Raw genomic sequence first — 20,350 nt, 5'->3', positions numbered from 1 at the left:
GGGTATGTCTTTCTGGTTTTTGTAAGACTTTAATTCATGTGCATTATAATCGTTCATTTGATGACCATTTTATTTGGAATAAGCCATTAACATCTAACAGTTGTCAAACCTGTCTTGCACTTAGTAGTTAGGCCTTCCAAAAGGGTGCCCAATAGATGTTAATGGAGGCAATATGTCAAAAGAAGAAAATAGTTTTAGTTCAAATTTTCTTTTAAAATCTGTCTCTGGAAAAGTGTGAAAGCAATAATATGAAAGTTTTGACTGTAATTTAGTTGTATAATGAGTTGGAGTTGGACTTTTATGGTACTAGACTTGCATTTCCATCTTTCTGGCATTTTTAGTGCATTTTTCAATTTTCACTTACAAAAAGTACATAGGGATGAGTAACAGGTGTCTGCTTGAAGACAAACATGCAATCCTTTTTATGTAATTATTATGTTAAACAAAAAAAATTAACTTTCATAATTTACTTGTGATGAGGGGGGTCTGGTTGATCTGTTGTCCTTTTTATAAGTGAGTCAATTATTGGTGGCACTTTGGCATCATTCTTGAAGAGTTCCACTACTGTAATTTCAGCCCTTCAATAAACATTCATTTTCATGTTTGCAAGTCCTCGATTGTGCATGTATATGAATTTTTTAGTGCATAACCCGGTGATAAAGTAGCAGTTGACGAACCAATTGCTCAAATAAAAACAAATAAAGTACTTTCTTTACCTTTTCTTCTATTAAGAAAATATGTGTTTATACTTTTAATACCTGATGTGTTTGTTAGTTTTAAATTAATCTTTATTTTAAAATAATAATATATTAAATTAAATAAATTTGATTATATTTTTGTAAATAGATTTGTTTATTACTTATTCTTAAATTTTATTATTGTTATACTAAATACATAATATGTTTATCAAAGTGATGCTTAATTTGCTAGAACTTGAAAAAATATTTTTAAGTGTTTTATCAAGTGCAAAATTGTTTTAGAGCACAAGCTAACTTCTTTCCATAGTTTAAAAATATTTTATGCAGAAGGGATTGATCCCTTCAATGGACATGATTGATCCCCTTTTGCATAAGATTGATCTGATTTTTACCCAAAAAACTTTTGAATTTGATTTTTAACAAAATCAATCGATCTCTCAGCATACAAGATCGATTTGGTCAAAGGTTTATAAAATAGGATTGATTCTCTTTTTGACAAGTTAGATCAATTTTTTATCTAAAAAGCAACGAAGTTGAAAAACTACTGAAAATGATCGATCCCCTACAAAAAAAGGTTGATTGGGTAAGGTATAGGATTGATTAGGCCCATTACCCAATCAATTAGGCCTTGTGTAGAATGTTTCAAATGGCTAGTTTTTCAAATGGTCAACAAGTATTTTCTCTTTCAATCAATCCCTAACGGGCTACAAACTTATTTTCTCTATAAACAAGGCATCCTAACATATCAAAAAAGTTGATGAAACAAGAGAGCAAGTACTAACAAGCCTATATTCATATCTTTCAAGAAATCAAAAGTTTTAAAACTGAAAGTTTATATCTTTTATATTTATTGTATCCAAGTTATCTTTATTGTTTAGTCATCATTTCTTGTATTTTATTAAGCAAATACTTAACTTTAGAGAAGTATTCTTAATTTGTAAAACATTTGAGCTATTTTATAATCAAAATGTGAGATATCTTATTGAATATTTTAAGAGTTTTTGTGAAAACTCATTTGGTGAGATTAATGGTTGGTACTTTATCCTTGAAAGGTAAGAAATTAGAGGTTGATATCTTAGCCTAAAAAGATAGGAAATGAGAGGTTGCTATCTTAAGCCTTGAAAAAGATATGGATTTGAATTTAATTTATTTAATGGATTGATCTTGGCTAGAAGTTAAGGGAGATGACGTAGGTGCCTTTGTAGAATGACCAAACCTCTATAAATCTTTAAGTTTTATTTCTCTATCCCTAGATTCCTTACTTTCATTGTTGTTGATATTTGCTTTAAGATACATTAATTGTTGTTTATTGCATCATATTTTCATCAAAGAATATATTGAATTTAATTTTTCATTCAATTTATTGAAATATATTTTTGAGAAAGAATTTGGAGAAAATTCATTTCACCCTTTTTTGAATTATTACTTACACTAGGGGTGGTAATGGTTCGGTTTGGATCGGATTCGGTTCAAATTTTTTGAATATTGTATTGTATAATATTATGAAAATTTAAAATTTAATCCGAATTTGAACTGAATCTTTATTCAATCCAAATCCAATCGAACTGAATTTTATCAATTTGGTTTGGTTTATTGGTTTTTAATTTTTAATTTTTATGTATTATTTTAATATAAAATTATCATTTTTATTTTATAAAAATTTAAATTATATATAAAACTTAAGAAAAATATATAATTCAACTTTTTTTTTAATTTTTCACCTTTCGATCTGAAATTCGATTTAAATCTAATCTATATATTCTATATTTGAATTTGATCCAAACTGAATAAGAAAAAAAATTGATCCGAACAAATCGAACATTACGGTTTCGAATCGATTTTTTAATTTTTCAATTTTTTATCTCCCCCTTAACCTACACTTGAGCTAATAGTGTTTATTTTCATTAGGTAACAACTTGTTAGCTTTATAGGTGAGATGGTGATCCAAAAGAGGGGGGTGAATTGGATTTCTTCAAATGATTTCTAAACAAATGATTTCAATATAATTGAATGAAAATTAAAACAATAAGCATTTTTGATAAAAATATAATGCTAACAATAACAATCAATAAACCTAAAATCAAATATAAACAACAATAAATTGTAAGGAGATAGGAATAAAGAAATCAAACACAATGATTTAAGGTTCGGTCTTTTTCCACAAGCCACTTACGTCATTTTTCTTGGTTGTTCACACCAAAGTTTCAATCCACTAATTGAAGAAAATTTGTTACAAGATACAAGCCTATCTTGTACTAAATCTCTATCTTTTGTTCAAGGCTTAGATAGTAACTTCTACCCTTACAATATCAAAATGATACCTCACCTCTTGTTCTCTTCTACCATTGTATATTGAAGGTAATTTTGCAAACAATTGAACAACCTCTCTAAGGCTAAGTGTTTGCTAAGTTTAAGTACAAAAAAATGACGAATAAACAACAAATATAATTTGGATACAATAAATACAAAGATATAGACTTTGAAACTCTAAAAACTCTTGATTCTTTGAGAGAATGAAAATATGACTTATTGGCTCTTGCTCTCTTGATTCATCAATCATCTTGATGTGTTGGAGTGCCTAATTTATAGAGAAATTGAAGAAGTAGCCATTAGAGAAGGTTGGAGTGAAGAAATACCCGTTAGAATCATGAAAAAGTAACCGTTGGTGTGCTTGAGCCTAGAACCGATCGATCCCTTGCTTGAGGGATCAATTGGTTCATGTTTGGAACCATTTTTCACTTTCACATGAAAACAGCCTAATTGATCGATCCCTTTTTGTAGGGGATCGATTGGTCAATGGGGTGATCGATCCCCTATATGGGGGGATCGATCCCTTTTTTGGATTTTCAGTCCTGGAAGCATTCTGTTTGAAAAGCAATCGATCCCTTCTAGAGGTAATCGATCCTGTCTATGCTGAATGGTAGTCTCCTGTTTTACACTCTACTTACTAATTTGATTATATCTTTAGTTATATAAATCCAAATTATAAATCGTTTGAAGATTTAAAAACTAGACTTAAAGGGCTTTCTATCCATATAAAATTCATCACCTAATTCATTGAGTACGAATTATAGTGAATTTTTAAATTTACCCTTTGTGCAGTTTTTTTGACAACTATAGAGTGTCTAGTAAAAATTTAAAATCTTTTCTGAGAAAATTTACATTTTAATTTTGTTTGATCATTAGAAAGTAGACTCAAAGAGCTTTCCAACCATATAAAATTTAAATATTAAAACTTTGTGAATTAACACAAAAAAAATAAAACAAGTTCAATGTTGGAAAACTTTGTTATTGTAAAATAGCTTTCTTAAGTTAATCTATTTCTCAAAACCAATATTATCAAATTTGTATTAAGTCCAAAATAAATAAATTCACTTTAAAAACAAAAATTGGACTTTCATTTAAGCTCAAATAAATAATCTTTAAAGTTATATTTGGTTTGAGAAATATAAAACTAAGAAAGGTTTGTTTAAACTTTAAAAATCATATTATTTATTTAGTACCAAAATATAAAACTTAAGAATATGTACTAAATAAATCTTTTTTAAAATTTTGACCAAATTTATTTATCTTTAATGTTTTGTCATTTCAAAATAAAGATCAATTCAAGGCTAACACAACTGATGAGGCACACACTTGACAATCATACAATCTAATAAACTAAAATAGCTAGACAATCTCATCTCCCTAAATACATTTTTTTTTAATGTTTGCTACATGACTTTAAAAGATTCAATTGAAAGTTTCAAATTCATTGTGTTTCATAAAAAATTCCCCAGTTAAGACGTATGGTGCTGATGGTGAATTGGTATTGATGATATTATTTGGAAATAAACTTGCTTTTTGGATAAACAAGTTCTCGTATGAAAGGCATAGCGATAAGGCAAGCTAATAACATTCATTCTATGATTATTACTGTTTGTGATCAAGTAAGTTGTGTTCTCACTTCTAATATTTTGTTCCTTTATAACAAGACAGAGTACATATTTTGCACATAATCTGTCCTGAACTGTTGCAACATGGTTTTGTATTCTTTATCTTACATTCAAATCTTACCCATTGTGTTCCTGATTTTATTTCATGATTGTTTTATAATTAAAAGTAGATTACATAAAATGCTAACAATCTAACATCTTATCTGCAAATAATCAGGTATTCGCATTATGTTTTGAGTATCCTTGATAGTTGTCCACCTTGCTTACGTATTTGATGTTAAATATTTTTCTTCTTAAATAGAACTGCTTACAAACTAGCGTATGTTAAATTTTAAATCTTTTACTACTTTTTAAGTAAACTTCATTTATTGTGCTTTATCCTATGGGACTTGCTCCTTATGAAAGTGACTTAAAGATTTGCATTCATCGATATTCAAAATTGATAGTTATCTTCTTGTTTTATCCATGTTCTTTTTGCTTTATGTTTGTTTTTATATCTAATTTATTTTATTCTTTGGTCACTTCAAGACAATGTGGCTCATGTTCTAAGAACTTTCATTTATTTAAGTTAAGCTTTCATATATATATATATATATTAATTGGTACTTTACAATCAATTGACATAAGTTTTAGTATGTCACTGAATAGGTGTGTTAAAATTATTGTCAATCCTATTTAAGATATTATGAAGAGATTGGTACAATAAATAAGCTTTATATCTTGAAATCAATTTTTTTTATTTTATTCATTATTTAATATTTAAATTAATATATAATTTTATTTACTCTCACAACGAAGTTCAGCTTCTATCTAGTGTTAATAATAAAATGGAATTGATTTCATAAATGTGAAATAATTGTTTCCAACAAACTTTTAGTTGTCCTATTCCTTTAAAAAGATTATTGTCTTGGGCACTTTGTTGGGCTAGGTAAGCCCAAATTAATAGGACTGAACAATCGGTTAGTTCGGTTCGAAAAATCTTAAAATTGATTTATTTAATTTAATCTATAGATAAAATCGAATCGATCGAATAGTAATAAAAAATCAAAAAAATCAAATTGATTTAATCTTGTCAGTTTTGATCGATTTTTTTGGTATAATCGGTTTTGGTTTCTTATTTCTTATATTCAACTTTCGAGAGCATTTGGTTCATGAAATCGTGATTTCGAAGAAAAGTGTGATCATTGAGAAAATACAATATTCGGGGTTTTCTTCCATTGTCAGAGCATCTTATAATCAAATTCACTTATTTGGTTGAGGAGAATTCACATATATTAAATTTTGAATAATTATTATAATCTCTTTAATATGACATATACGATGATAATTTAAATAATCTAATTTTTAATTAAAGGAGATTATTCAAAGCTTTTTTGTTAGTTAACACCTTAAATAATCCTTATAAAAAATTTAATGGGGTTATTCAAGGTGTTTGTGATAAAAAAACGCTTTAAATAATCTCATTTAATTTTTATGAAAGGATTATTGAAGGGGTTTGTGGTAAAAAATGCTTTGAATAGTTTTTAAATCCTAAACCCTAAACTCATAAAAATCTAAAGAGATTATTCAAGGTATTTTTATCCAGAAAATACCTTCAATAATCTCTTACAAAAAATTGAAAAGGGTTATTGAATGTGTTTCTGGTAACAAATGTCTTGAATAATTTTTAAATCATAAATCCTAAACCTTAAACTCATAAAAATTTAAGAGGATATTCAAAGACTTTTTGCCCAGAAAACGCATTGAATAATCATCTTAAATTTTTATGAGTTTAAGGTCTAGGATTTAAGAATTATTCAAGATGTTTTTGATCAGAAATACCTTCAATAATTATTTTATAAAAATTGAAAGGGATTATTAAAGGTATTTTTGGTCAGAAACGCCTTCAATAATCTTATTAAATTTTTTTATAAGGGATTATTCAAGGTATTTTTTGAGTAAAAACGCATTGAATAATCTCTAATAAAAAATTAAAAGGGATTATTCAAGGTAATTTTGGTAAAAACGTCTTGAATAATCACCTCATAAAATTAAAGTGGATTATTAAAGGTATTTTGGCCAGAAATGTTTTGAATAACCCAATTAAATTTTTTTGTAAGGAATTATTCAAGGTGTTTTTAATTAAAAACGTCTTGAATAATTTCATTAAATTTTTTGTAAGGGATTATTCAAGATTTTTTTGGGCAAAAATATCTTGAATAATCTCTAATAAAAAATTAAAAGGGATTATTCAATGTATTTTTGACAAAAATGCATTGAATAATCACCTTATAAAAGTTGAAGTGGATTATTGAAGACGTTTTTTATTAGAAACGTCTTGAATAACCCCATCAAATTTTTTGTAAGAGATTATTTCATGCGTTTTTAGCTAAAAATGCCTTGAATAATTCAAAAAAAAAAAAGATAGGGGATTATTCAAGGCGATTTTGGCAAAAAACACGTTGAATAATCTCTTACAAAAAATTTAATGAAAGTTATTCAAAGTGTTTATATCAAAAAACGCCTTTAATAATCTTTTCATAAAAAATTTTGGGGATTATTGAAGACATTTTTGGTTAAAAAAATCTTGAATAGCCCTATTTAATTTTTTGTAAGGGATTATTAAAGGCGTTTTTCATGCGAAACACCGTATATAAATAAAATTTTTTACCAACAAAAACTTACAATTGACTTGCATTTATTTTCATATATGATTTTCAAAATGGTAACAATTATTTCATAATTTTTTAGTTAAGTCAAATTTGAAAATAATGTTACTTTTCTCCTCGAAATCTTAGAATACCACAGAGAGATGTAGTTTTTTATTTTGAAACTTTGGGTACTATTGAAAACCTGTCAGTTTTCTCCAAAATCAAATTATCCTAAACCAAACGTTGGAATTAAATCCCAACAATAAGATTCCAAGGAAAAATATGTGGATTTCCCTAACCAAACGCCCTCAAATATAGTTTATAAACACAAGCTTCATAAAATCTAAACACAAATTTCATAAACACAAACTTCATAAATAGTAAATTTAGTCTCAAGCTCTAAATTAGTCAGCAATACATAATACACAGTAAGTTTATGTATTAAATAACATCAATGAGCAACATATAAGCTTTATAAAGTTTAAGTCAGTGAGTAATAACCGAAATTTTAATAATATTTAATCAATTTTTTCTGTCAATTCGATTCATAATCTTAAAACCAAAAATCGACTACCTAAATTGATTTAATCAAAATCCAAACTAATTTAATGTATATAATTGAAAAAATCAAAATCAATTTAACTTATAGATCGATTTTTGATCCATTTTTTCGATCAAAATCGATTTTTGTACAGCTCTACATATTAGCTACTTTTCAATTTTCAAAAATTAAAGAAAGCTCAAAAACTTCTTTTGCTTTAGTCCTTGTAAAGAAAAAAAAATTCCATTAAAAACACACAAGAAAAGCAAGTAGTAATAATAAGTATAACTGTACATTTTTCCTTATCTTTTCCAAAATTTGGTGAAAGTATCCATAAAAATTCAAGATTAACAATATAAGATAGGTAGATACAACATTCTAGTTCACGATAGGACTACAACATCAAATCAAATAAATAACATACATAATATAGTATCTCCACTATAAACACAAGAATTTGACTCTTAATTATGTGGAGATTATTGCAAGCATCTCTCAATTATGGATTTTTTTTTTTATTTTAGTGTAGTTATATTATTTAAATTTAAAAAATAGATAAATATTATCCTATAGTTAAAATTATTAAAATAGTATTATTTCAAATATTTATGATTCAGTCCATATAAATAAATTCAAGTAAGTATTTTTTGATTCATAATGTAAAGATTCTAATTACAATAAAAATTCATAATTTTAATTTCAAGCAATAAAATATAAAAAAAATAGATAATATAAATTTATTGTAATTAAAACCATAATATTATGAAATATAAAATTTATTAATATTTCAGTTTTCACTGTCAATGGCTCATCATCATTGTGAATTTATAACGAGTTGATCGCCAACTTTTATAAAATTTAATATAATAAATTATTTTATTATTTATGTTACCTATTGAAGTATATTGGAATAATACTTAAATAAGTCCTTGAATTTTATAAAAAATAGAAATAAACATTTAACATTTTTATTGTATGAAACTAAATTATGAACTTTTATTTTATTATAATTTTACCATTTAAATTAGAAAAATAAAAGAATATTAATCAATTGCCAAATTTATTAAAATGTTATTATTTCAAATATTTGTTGTCCACTTAATCCAAATAAATTCAAGTAAAAATCTTAAATTTTTACATTTTGATCATCAATGTTTGTGAAATTATTAATGTTTAGATATCACCTTCAACATAACTTTATAACATTTAATCATGAACGATTTGTGAAATTTAATAAATAAATAATTTTATTTTGTTATCTAAATTTCTTTTAATATTTTATTACATGAAATTAAAACTAAATCTTGACACTATGAAATATGAAATACTTAATTGAGTTTATATGGATGAGCTGAATGAAAAACATGTTAAGGAACATTATTTTAGTAATTTTTGCAAGGGGATAATATTCTTTAATTTTTTAAATTTAAATGGTATAGTTACAATAAAATAAAAAATTTATAATTTAATTCTATGCAATAAAAATATCAATTACTTATTTATATTTTTTATAAAATTTGAAGACTTATTAGTTACTGATTAAATTGTAAGTTTTTAAAATTTAGCGAACAAAATAGAAATTCTTAAAAAGTTAAATGACTAAAATTGATTTATTTTTTTAATTTTATAATATCAAGTCAACATTGTCAAATAACTTGTTAGAAGAAGTAACAATATCACATGGCATCTAACAAATGACGTAGCATTTCCATGTTAACACGTCGCCATTAGTCATTAATGATTGAGTAATAAAAAAAAATATTTTTTTAAATTTAAGTAATTAAATTAAAAAAAATTAATATTTAAGAGACAATTTTAAAAAGACCTTAAAAATTGAGTGACTATTTGTGTATTTTACGTTTTTTTAAAGATACTTTTAAAAAAGCAAGTAACCTACAATTAAACTCCGACTAGAAATAAAAAAATTTACTAAAATAAAATTTTTTACCTTTTTCAAAAAGAAAATGCCAAAAAATAACTAGCAATGTCAATACTGGTGACTAGGATGATGCTGTGACTCAGGCCTGATCTTGATCTTTGTCGATTCATCGATGATTTCTTACATCTTGTTTTGGATAAACTCATTGAACGAGCTATTGATGCACCAAACCTTTTTCTTCAAAGTAAGCGAAGATAATCACCCATAAATCTTTTTTATGTGATCTCTTTATCTATTCATCATTGATTAGTTGCGGACCATATTTGCCATCGTTTTCCATAGCTAGATTTTTTTAAGGTAGTGTTTGGCATTGGGTTTTCTTGCTTGGAGGAAAAATTTGGAAGTAAAACCCGAACTTAAAGTGAGAGAAACGTGAGTGAATTGAGTTATTGCAATAAAAAATGATAAAAGAATGCGATGATCTTTTTATTTGTAGATAGATTTTTATAGAAAACGACTAACGAAACTATTACGAGTGACCCAGATGGATTAGATTGGATCCAATGATATGATGTATATACACACACATTAGTTAGCAATCTCGTTTCGCGTTGGGTGCTATAATCAAATTTATATGTAATTGTGAAATTTTTAATAAAAGTTGATGACTAAAAATCTATTTATTTATATATATGTGAAAAAAATATTGTATTAACTTTTTTCTTACAATTAATTTCAATAGATTTAAAGTATGAGATTAAATTATTTTTTCTCTTTCTGTCTTTTTCATTATTTAGATTTGTTGAAATTAATGATTATAAAAATGTGTAAACCTTTGTAATTTTAAATTGATGTAAGTTGATCTCTACTTATGTAAAAATATATGAGTAATAAACTAAAAAGTCAAATAACTATTTGAATTTTGGAAAGCAATGAAAAAAAAAGCATCTAATACAAAAAATAATATTATCATAAAATGAAACAATTAAAAAATTAATTATTTTATTTTGAGAAAAATATATATTACTTGATCCTTGAACATTACTATAAATCATCAACCTTATTTAGACCTAATCAAATTTTTTGTTCTATTAATTAAGGGAGAAAATTGGCATAGTTGGCTGGAATGGAATATAAAAAAAGACCCAAGTATGATTAAGAAAGATCATTGTTACTTATTCAATCCAATAAAATAATTTGGAAATCTCATATATTAAATACCTTATATACAGCTAAAAACTCAAATCCAAAAACCCAATTTAAATGATATAGACAAGTGTCAAACATTCATCCGTTATGAATATTTTTTAGCAAAAACAGTTACTGAGTTTTGTCTAGTACATCTTTCAACCCAATCAACAAATAAAGGAATATATTCTCTGTACCACTCGAGCTAATATTTATACGTAATTTTTTTAAGAGGTATTTGGAGCATAAAATTATAATATAATTAGTATTAGATTAAATAATATTATGTTATCTTGTATTTGATATATGTAAATATTAAAAAATGATAATTTATTTAGTGATCAAAATTATCGATCTTAAAAATTTATATAATTTAAATTATTGGTGTAATTTTTAAAAGTATAATAAGACATATATATTTAATCTCATTGATTAAAAATAATCATCTTCACTTTGAAAAGATTGAATAATCTTATGTCAAGAAGATATTAATTTTTTTTATAATCTTATCTTTTTCTTTAGACACAAGCCAAATATAAAATAAGATGATTATCATTTTATTATATTAGTAATTTTATGTATCAAATATAACATTAATCTATAAGAATATATATTAGTATGATTATAGATTTTTTTCATGCTTTATTTTTTTAATGTTGTTAAACTAAAAAACTAGACAAAAAATAAGTGACACATGTTGGCATGAAATCCCTTAAAGGGATTATTTTCATATATAGTATAAATATAGATATAGATATATAGTATAGATATAAATATAGATTGGATTAAATGAGAAACAGGGCTTCGTGTGAAAGTAGGTCCATTTTAAGCCCTATACATGAAATCTTCCCTGTCCAAAAGAACAGAAAAACGAAACGAAACGAAAGAAAATAGTTTTCTGCTCAATCAAAGGCCTTGGAAAATTCAATATAATACTTCAAACTTTCAATTTGAAGACAATATATTTGTGATTTATGAAAAAATATAACTTCAATATTAAACAAAATGACAAAATATTTTTACATAAATCAAAATAATGTGACTTGATACCATTTCATTTTATAAGAATTCAAATTCTAAAAATAAAAGAATGGAATTTATGAAATTAAAATTTTTTCATTGGAATAAATGAGAGATAAGATTACTGATTGAAAGAGAACTATCTTTTATTATGTAATTCAATATCATATGTAAAATAAAATAAAAATTATGAGTAAATAAACAAAGGCATTGATGGTCATGGCCAAATGGACAAAAATAAAATTTCAATCCTCCTAGGGCCATCCTTGTTTCTAAACATGTTCCGCACTCAATTTCCAATGTGGAATGATTCTAATATTGTTAATACACATGTTTTAAAGAAAATTAGTGAGCTTTAGAGAAAATAAAGTTTGCTATATCACCTATCGCCATCTACTCGGCCCATCTAGCCAAAGAGCTACGAGTTACCACATAAGCCGAAGATAAACTTAATTGAAGGCTAAGGCCCACCTCGACACAAAAACTAGGCCCTGGAAGACATCTTCCAGAGAGGTAGTTGAACAAATTCCGCTATCGAGCAAATGCCCTGGAAGCTTATCCGTGCAATCAACTCTAAAGCTTGTAGTCTTAATTTGTACATTTAGAATTGAAGAAACTGCAATTTTGCCCAATAGTTTTTAAGTTCCTTCTTTTTGATTTCGTCACATACATATAAATCTCATGCTTTGGCAGGTTACCAAATCATTGTTTTCCTCTTGAAATATATGTTAAGGAAACTAGCTAGTGCATCACCACCTATATCTGTCTGAACCTGCATCTATTTTTTCCCCCACTTGTCAGGTCCAATTAAATGGTTTTCATTTAAGCTTTTCAAGAGAATTATCCGAATTCCCTCCTATCACTTGAGTAATCGAAGACAATCTTCATGGCAAATACTAGGAAAATCATCACCATTCTCCTAAGGCTTCTAGCCTTGGGTGCAACTCTTTCTGCAACAGTTGTCATGGTTACTAGCCATGACTCTGCCGACGTTTTGAACATAAAATTCTCAGCAAAATATAGCAACTCCCCCACATTCAAGTAAGATTCATGTTCACCATCTTCTTTCACTCTCTCCATATATTTATTTTTTATTTTACAGTTTTGCTAAGGGGTTGTTGAGATATTAATCATCAGTTTCCTAATATTTCTTGGTTGTTAAATGTTTGGCATAGGTATTATGTGATTGCTGAGGCAATTGCAACCGGCTACAGCCTTATAGTTCTATTCCTCTCTTCAAAGAGTTTAGTTTGGCGCCTGATTGTGATCCTAGATGTGGTCATAGCAATGCTAATAACCTCGAGCATCTCAGCTGCCTTGGCAATAGCTCAGATAGGTAAGAAAGGGAACAGTCATGCAGGTTGGCTGCCCATTTGCGGACAAGTTCCAAAATTCTGCGACCATGTCACTGGAGCCCTTATAGCCGGTTTTGTTGCAGCAATAGTTTACTTGGTGCTCAATCTTTTTTCTCTTCATGCTGTTCTCAGTCCCTTATTTCCAGCAAAATCTTATGCAGACAGATCCTAGTATGGGGTTTAAGCGTTTCTGCCATGTTCTGTTGCTTCTAGATCCGTTCCTTTTTTTAGGGACTGTTTCTTACTTTTGTCTCGATTTTGTAAAACGAATGTGTAATTCTAAGACAATTTAATCTGCAATGGATGCCAACCCATTTCTAAAATTCAGCTCGGAAACTTCGTAATGGCCTAATGGGCTTAAACTTTTGCGAGTCTAAATTGGAATGGAGCAAACCATGATCCATTGTCCAACACAGAAACTTTAATTTTATCAGCGTGATTTACCGAACATAACTTGTAATGATAAGGCAACAGGAAACATGACAAAAGACAAAAGGAAAGTTACATCACCTAAACGGCATAACTGAATCTTAAAAGTATCAGATATCAGAATAACATCAGGACAAGAATCACTTACCCAGAATGCTCATCTCAGGAAAACAAACCCCCACCATTCAAACTAGATTGCAGTCCCTAACTCCAGAGGATCAAAGATTTGATGGTACAAAATCCTTTATGCACTTTCACCACGCTATTAACTCCTGAAAACCCACCAGCTAGTTTCCATAGGGCCAAATGTATAGCAAAGAAGCATAAAACCAAAATCTTTTCGCCCCATCTTTCAACAAGATGGTTTATGAAGCTCTGTCCTTAACCATCCCTTTGTTTTCAAATTTAACCTCCAATAATACTAAAAGAGCTAGTAAGTACTATGATCGTTGTCGTTCTACTCATAGAATTCGATGCTCGAGTTCAAGTGCAGATTTGCCTATCACTGTTGGTAAGTTCTATGTTTTCTCCATTTTCATTTCCCCTTTTTGAACTTTTGATCCGATATTACATGGTGATTGATTGAAAAGATGACAAGAATCCTTTGTAAGTTTGAAATTGAAGCTGCTAGAAGAGAATAGTTTGTGAGTGCCCTGTCCTGTAAAGTTACCCAACTTGTCTTGATTGGATATATTCCATTTTCTCGTGGAAATAATAGCTACTGTTCATAAGGAGTTCTCTTGCAGGAGTTTTTCTTTAAATTGATTTTGCTTAATTTGCAAAGAAACAAAGGCCAATAAGTTAGTTTTTTATATGACTTTGATTATACCACGTAATTGTAGAGATTTACACTTAACCTATGAGATCTCACGATCTCATGAATTTATCTTACAAAAAGCATTATAAATTTAGATTTAATCTTTTATTTATATATCATAGTAGAATTGCCCAATTTAAAATTAGAGTATTATGAATTTCTTTCATTAAAGCTTTACGTTCCTATCAAACTTAACATAAAATATGTACAGATTATAATATTACATTAGACGTTGAGATTTTAGAAGTAGCTCTCACCATATAACACTTAATTCTCATAGGATTTTTAAAGTGGCTCTTACAGTATAACACTTAGTTCTTGTCTAATTGGTAATCGCTTTGATATCATTTGTAGAGATTCGCATCAAATCTGTGAAGTATTATCCGTTTTGATCCAAAATTTTCACGATTTTATCTTATAAAAATCGTCTTATGGGTTTAAACTTTTATTTATATATCAAATAGATTCTCAGAATCTCTCAACAGGAGATTGGAGTGTCACAATAATGGACCTGACTATCTGTCATTAAATATCACATTATTATTATTACTACTGATGCAGCTTTTATGAATTACTTCTGTATGTTATTTGCAACTTAAAAGTTGATTTTCATTGTGCTTATATGACAGATAAACTTGAAAGTGATCATTCCCTGACTGGTTCTGCTTATGACTTTGAAAGAGCTACCACATCACTTACTCGTAAGTCCTTATCGACCTCAAAGATGGTAACACTTGTAAGGCATGGCCTCAGCTCTTGGAATGAAGAGGGCAGAGTTCAGGTTTGTTGCCTTCTGCTCTTGTTAGTTATTTTCTGTTACAAGATCTTGTTTGTGTGGGTCTAAGATATTAATGCGAGAACTGGAGGTTCTTTACGTCAATATTAGGACTTTGAATCTGACGGATTAACATTAAATTTTAAGGAGTTTCCAATTCACTGTTATTATGAACATTTAGGAAGCTAGTTCTTCCATGTGTCTCAGAATTCCATGAATTATGAACTGCTAACTTTGTTACTGTTTGTGTTGCAGGGAAGCTCAAACTTATCTGTTCTAACAGAAACTGGAGTGAAGCAAGCTGAGAGATGTAGGCAAGCCCTTGCAAATATGCACTTTGATCAATGTTTTTCGAGTCCAATATCCCGCGCTAAGGTATGACCACCGATGCGTTAAATTTTTAAGGTTGGATGTATAGGATTCTCTTTGGTTTTAAACCATCTTTCTTCAATGCAGACCACTGCTGAAGCGTTATGGAAAGGGAGAGAAGAGCCATTGGTTTTCCTTGATTCACTGAAGGAGGCCCACCTTTTTTTCCTTGAAGGCATGAAAAATGGTCTGTTCATATATATAACTGCCTGAATTAACCGTGATTTGATTCTGTAAATTGTTCACTTGTTTATAACTTGTCTAAGTACAAAACTGACTTGGCCTATTTAGAAGTTGTCTATTTCTCAATAGCTGGTTATGTAACACAGTTAACTCAATTAGCTCATTCTGCTTTAGAATAAATACTATTTTATTATTTATTTAGTTTTGCATGTATTAGACTAAATTATATTCAGAAATTGGAGGCAGTGGATGCTAGGGTGATATATCCAAAGGAGTATGTAACATGGAGAGAGGATCCTGCGAATTTCTACGTGAAAGGTGTCTACCCTGTTCGGAAATTATGGGCAACTGCTAGAGAGGCTTGGAGAGAAATCTTGCTCACACCTGTGTGTTCTTTCTCTTTTAAATTTTTACCTTCTCTTGCATTGCAAATTAATTTGATTGATGAATAAGAATCTTTATCGTTCATCAGGGAGAAAATTTTCTAGTTGTCACTCACAAATCAATGTTAAGGGCACTGATCTGCACAGCCTTAGGGCTAGCCCCTGAGAGGTATGTAATGTTCTCTGAACATTATTACAACTACCATGGCAAGGATCTTTAGATTATTATTACAAACTTACATGATACTGTATAAGAATTAAATTTGTAAGCCGCAGCAGTTTATGATTCATTTCTTCGAACCTGGTGAACACCATCTTATGTCTCAACTCCACCCTTTTTCCCCATATCCTTTCTAATCTTACCATGAAAACTATATCTCTTGTAGTATACTTATTATTTTCACTTCTTCCCAACGTGCTCTTGGCCATCTTGTCGAATTCAAATTGTCTGCTGCTACTGTAACCAGAGTAAAAGAATATGCATCGGGGATCCTTACCACCTGTGGTTCATAAATGATTCCTCAAGAAACATCGTAGGACATTAGTGCTGTTTTCCTGCTCTAGTTTTGCTCTAACCCTTCTCTTTATGCCTCAGGTTTCGGTCAGTTGATGTGAATAATGGTGGTATATCCACATTTAAATTCAACAAAAGAGGAGAAGCAATGCTCCAGTCTTTGAATATGACCGCCCACATGTATAGCGATCACGTTTATATTTCCTGAAACTGCTTGAAGTGATAGCTGTTAATAGTGAGAAAAGAGACAAACTATTTTGCTGTGACAGTTCACAAGAACATATATCAGACACAGTTCCATAATAATGACAGACTCTTGACGAGTAGAGCAAAGGCTCATTGTTTTCACTTTTGACTTAACCTGGTTGATTCTAGTAAAAGGTTTCTCTGAGTTCACTTGTTGTCCAAATCAAATTGTAGTGAGCTCATGTTTGATTCGATTTAGGCCATCCTTTGCTTCCAAAATCAAAGTTTTTGGTTTTTTTTTTTTTTAACTCAAACATTTTCAAAACTACCATACTGAGAAAAAAACGAAGATATGAAAAAAGGAAGGAAATTGCATTTTTGACCCGTAAATAGCAAAACGATTCGTTTCAGCTGCTTTCACTGAAATTCATAACAGAGGCTTTGATTTAATGCTCTAAATTCCCTCTTATTCTCCCGTTTTCTCTCTATTCATGGTAAATTTCCATGGAAGCCAAACAACTTCATCAACCGGCATCCTCGCATTCACCGATCTACCACGCAATTCTCCAAGCAGGCCCACGTCTCAAACCTCTTCAACAAGTACACGCACGAATCGTCATCACCGGCTTGGGTCGTAGCCGATCCCTCATCACCAAACTCCTCTCTTTTGCTTATGCCGCCACTTCACCCATTACCTACACTCGTCGTCTTTTCCTTTCCATTCCGGAACCAGATACCTTTCTGTTCCATTCTCTAATTACATTAACCTCTAAATTCAATTTCCCTCAAGAATCCCTTCTCTACTATCGCCGGATGATATTAGCCAATATTTCATCTACAAATTACACATTCTCGGCCGTTATTAAATCTTCTGCTGATTTAAGGACTTTTAATACCGGTGAGACTATTCATTGTCATGTTTTGATTTGTGGGTACGGTTTGGATTCGTATGTTCAAGCTGCTCTTGTGAGCTTCTATGCAAAATGGGGTCAGTTGTGGATTGCCCGTAAAGTTTTTGATAAAATGCCTGAGAAAACAGTAGTAGCTTGGAATTCAATGATTTCGGGATACGAGCAGAATGGATTTGGCAAGGAAGCAATTGCATTGTTTTATTTGATGCAAGATTTGGGAGTTAAGCCGGATTCCACAACATTTGTTAGTTTGTTATCAGCTTGTGCTCAGTTAGGTGCAGTTGGTTTAGGCTGTTGGGTGCATGAGTATATTGTTAGAAACTGTTTTGATCTGAATGTGGTGCTTGGTACGGCATTGATTAATATGTATTCGAGGTGTGGAAATGTAAGCAAAGCAAGGGAAGTTTTTGATTCAGTGGAGGAAAAGAATATTGTTGCTTGGACTGCTATGATTTCGGGGTATGGAATGCATGGTCATGGTAGCCAAGCAATTGAGCTCTTTAGTGAAATGAGGGTTCTTGGTCCACGACCCAATAACGTTACATTTGTTGCCATCTTATCAGCTTGTGCTCATGCAGGGCTTGTTAGTGAAGGGCGCCAGATATTTGCCAGCATGAGGCAGGAGTACGGATTGGAGCCATCAGTGGAACATCAGGTTTGTATGGTGGATATGCTTGGGCGTGCTGGACACTTGAATGAAGCGTATCAATTTATCAGAGACATGGTATCTAAAGAGCCAGCTCCAGCAGTCTGGACTGCAATGCTTGGGGCTTGCAAGATGCATAAGGATTTTGATCTTGGAGTTGAAGTGGCAGAGCATCTTTTAAGTATTCAGCCAGAAAATCCAGGCCATTATGTAATGCTTTCAAATATATATGCATTGGCAGGTAGGATGGACAGAGTGGAAAAGGTCAGAAACATAATGATAAGAAATCGTTTGAAGAAAGAAGTTGGCTATAGCACCATAGATGTTGATCAGAAGATTTATTTGTTTAGCATGGGTGACAAGTCCCATCCTGAGACAAATGAAATTTATCTGTATTTGGATGAGTTGATGAGTAGGTGCAGGGAAGCTGGCTATGTACCAGCTTCCGAATCTGTGATGCATGAAGTGGAAGAAGAGGAGAAGGAACATGCCCTCAGATACCACAGTGAGAAGCTTGCAATAGCATTTGGGCTATTAAAAACCAGCCCTGGTGTGGCTATCAGGATTGTTAAGAACCTTCGAATGTGTGAGGATTGTCATACAGCAATCAAACATATCTCAGTTGTTTCTAATAGAGAGATTAACATTCGAGATAGGCTTCGTTTCCATCATTTTAAAGATGGCTCATGTTCTTGTCAAGACTATTGGTGATGGACTTTGCTTGTTATCTAGGCATTGTGCGATTCTCTTTTTTATCCAAGACCGTGTTTGAATAGTTCTTTGGAAATCAGGATTGTTTAACAACCCGCAAGATGTAGATTCACCAGCATCCATGACAATTTGACAAATGCAAAATGCTGATTTGACATTTATGCATAATTGAATGTTTGAGAAATCAGGAATGGCATTTTTAACACTATCATAAGGATGCCTTGTCAGCATTTGAAGAGCATGAGATGACATACAGTGTTTAACTGATTTCTATGGCATGCAAGATAGCTACTATTGCATCTGAAAGGTAATTGACGAGCAAAATTGTGTATTAATTTTCTATTCTCTACGCAAGGAAGGACACATTTTGTGAAAAATTTTGAGAAAATTCCTCATCAGAACAGGTTAGATTTCCATGATGCACAAGGGAGTTGATTAATCACTTTCTTTCACTCCCAGATCAAGAGGCTTATCCTCCTAAAGAAAGTTGTCTTTCATTTTGAAATATTTTCATTTAACACACAAGGGTCTGTTGCTGTGGATGCTTTCTTTTTGGCTTTTGTTTTGCATGTATCTTCCTTCTTTTTTTTTTTTTGTTTATTCTCTGTTCATCTGATTAGCTCCATTTTATTCTGTGGTTGTGCAGAGCTGTGAAGTATTTTCTAATTATGAACTCTGAGCTGTCTCTTGGGCCCTTGGCTGCTTTTGAGATAAGCAAAATTGCTGACTGGAAATTCAATTGGCATTACTGAAAAAAGAGGAGCTTGAAGTTTGATTGGATCTAAAGTAATGAAATTGCACAAATCATGCAATAATCTTCTCACTCCTGCTTTGGTGTCAAGTGAAGGATAAGTGGTCATTACCCTTGCAGCTGAGGACTACGATTCAATATTCTAATCTTACCTTTCCTACTGACCTTGTTCAATTGTAATCGGGGGAAAAAAAGTCAAATGAAGATACAAATTTTATACAGTATTATTTCATGTAAAGAGTTTGAGTTCATAAAGATTTTGACATTCTTCCATGCAAATTCAAGGCTCCAAGCTATGTGCTCGCGGAACAGTTAAAATAAGACTTGTTGCAGAGATTTTGTTGGTCCTTTCACGAATAGAAAGCTTCACGACATACGAATCAGCTTTGCGAAAATTTGACCGTATGCAAAAGATATTGATTTTGACAT

General features: G+C 30.1%; 3 protein-coding genes and 1 long non-coding RNA gene across 4 annotated transcripts; all 4 read left to right on the top strand.

The window, feature by feature from the left end:
- Nucleotides 1-12,468: 12,468 nt before the first annotated feature.
- LOC111275052 (CASP-like protein 1C1) lies at nt 12,469-13,702 on the top strand. Its single transcript, XM_022860148.2, has 2 exons — nt 12,469-12,932; nt 13,067-13,702. Exons 1-2 carry the CDS (start codon nt 12,778-12,780, stop codon nt 13,416-13,418), a joined length of 507 nt encoding a protein of 168 aa, XP_022715883.1. The 5' UTR covers nt 12,469-12,777; the 3' UTR covers nt 13,419-13,702.
- Nucleotides 13,703-13,842: 140 nt separating this feature from the next.
- On the top strand, nt 13,843-17,064 carry LOC111275051 (putative 2-carboxy-D-arabinitol-1-phosphatase). Its single transcript, XM_022860147.2, has 7 exons — nt 13,843-14,186; nt 15,122-15,273; nt 15,523-15,642; nt 15,724-15,823; nt 16,066-16,205; nt 16,292-16,371; nt 16,798-17,064. Exons 1-7 carry the CDS (start codon nt 14,036-14,038, stop codon nt 16,922-16,924), a joined length of 870 nt encoding a protein of 289 aa, XP_022715882.2. The 5' UTR covers nt 13,843-14,035; the 3' UTR covers nt 16,925-17,064.
- Nucleotides 17,065-17,224: 160 nt separating this feature from the next.
- Nucleotides 17,225-19,246, top strand: LOC111275050 (Pentatricopeptide repeat (PPR) superfamily protein). Its single transcript, XM_022860146.2, has one exon. The coding sequence runs from the start codon at nt 17,407-17,409 to the stop codon at nt 19,168-19,170; it is 1,764 nt and encodes a 587-aa protein (XP_022715881.1). The 5' UTR covers nt 17,225-17,406; the 3' UTR covers nt 19,171-19,246.
- A 211-nt stretch (nt 19,247-19,457) lies between these two features.
- LOC149511329 (uncharacterized) lies at nt 19,458-20,153 on the top strand. The gene is made up of 2 exons (XR_016334342.1): nt 19,458-19,574; nt 19,817-20,153. It is a non-coding gene; the product is annotated as an uncharacterized LOC149511329 (long non-coding RNA).
- Nucleotides 20,154-20,350: the final 197 nt, after the last annotated feature.

The sequence above is a fragment of the Durio zibethinus genome, chromosome 26, assembly GCF_047325235.1.
Source record: "Durio zibethinus cultivar Kanyao isolate XHJ-2024 chromosome 26, ASM4732523v1, whole genome shotgun sequence".
In the NCBI taxonomy this organism is placed as follows: domain Eukaryota; kingdom Viridiplantae; phylum Streptophyta; class Magnoliopsida; order Malvales; family Malvaceae; genus Durio; species Durio zibethinus.
The sequence above is the reverse complement of the archived record's forward strand: the minus strand, read 5'-3'. Positions and strand labels throughout refer to the sequence as shown.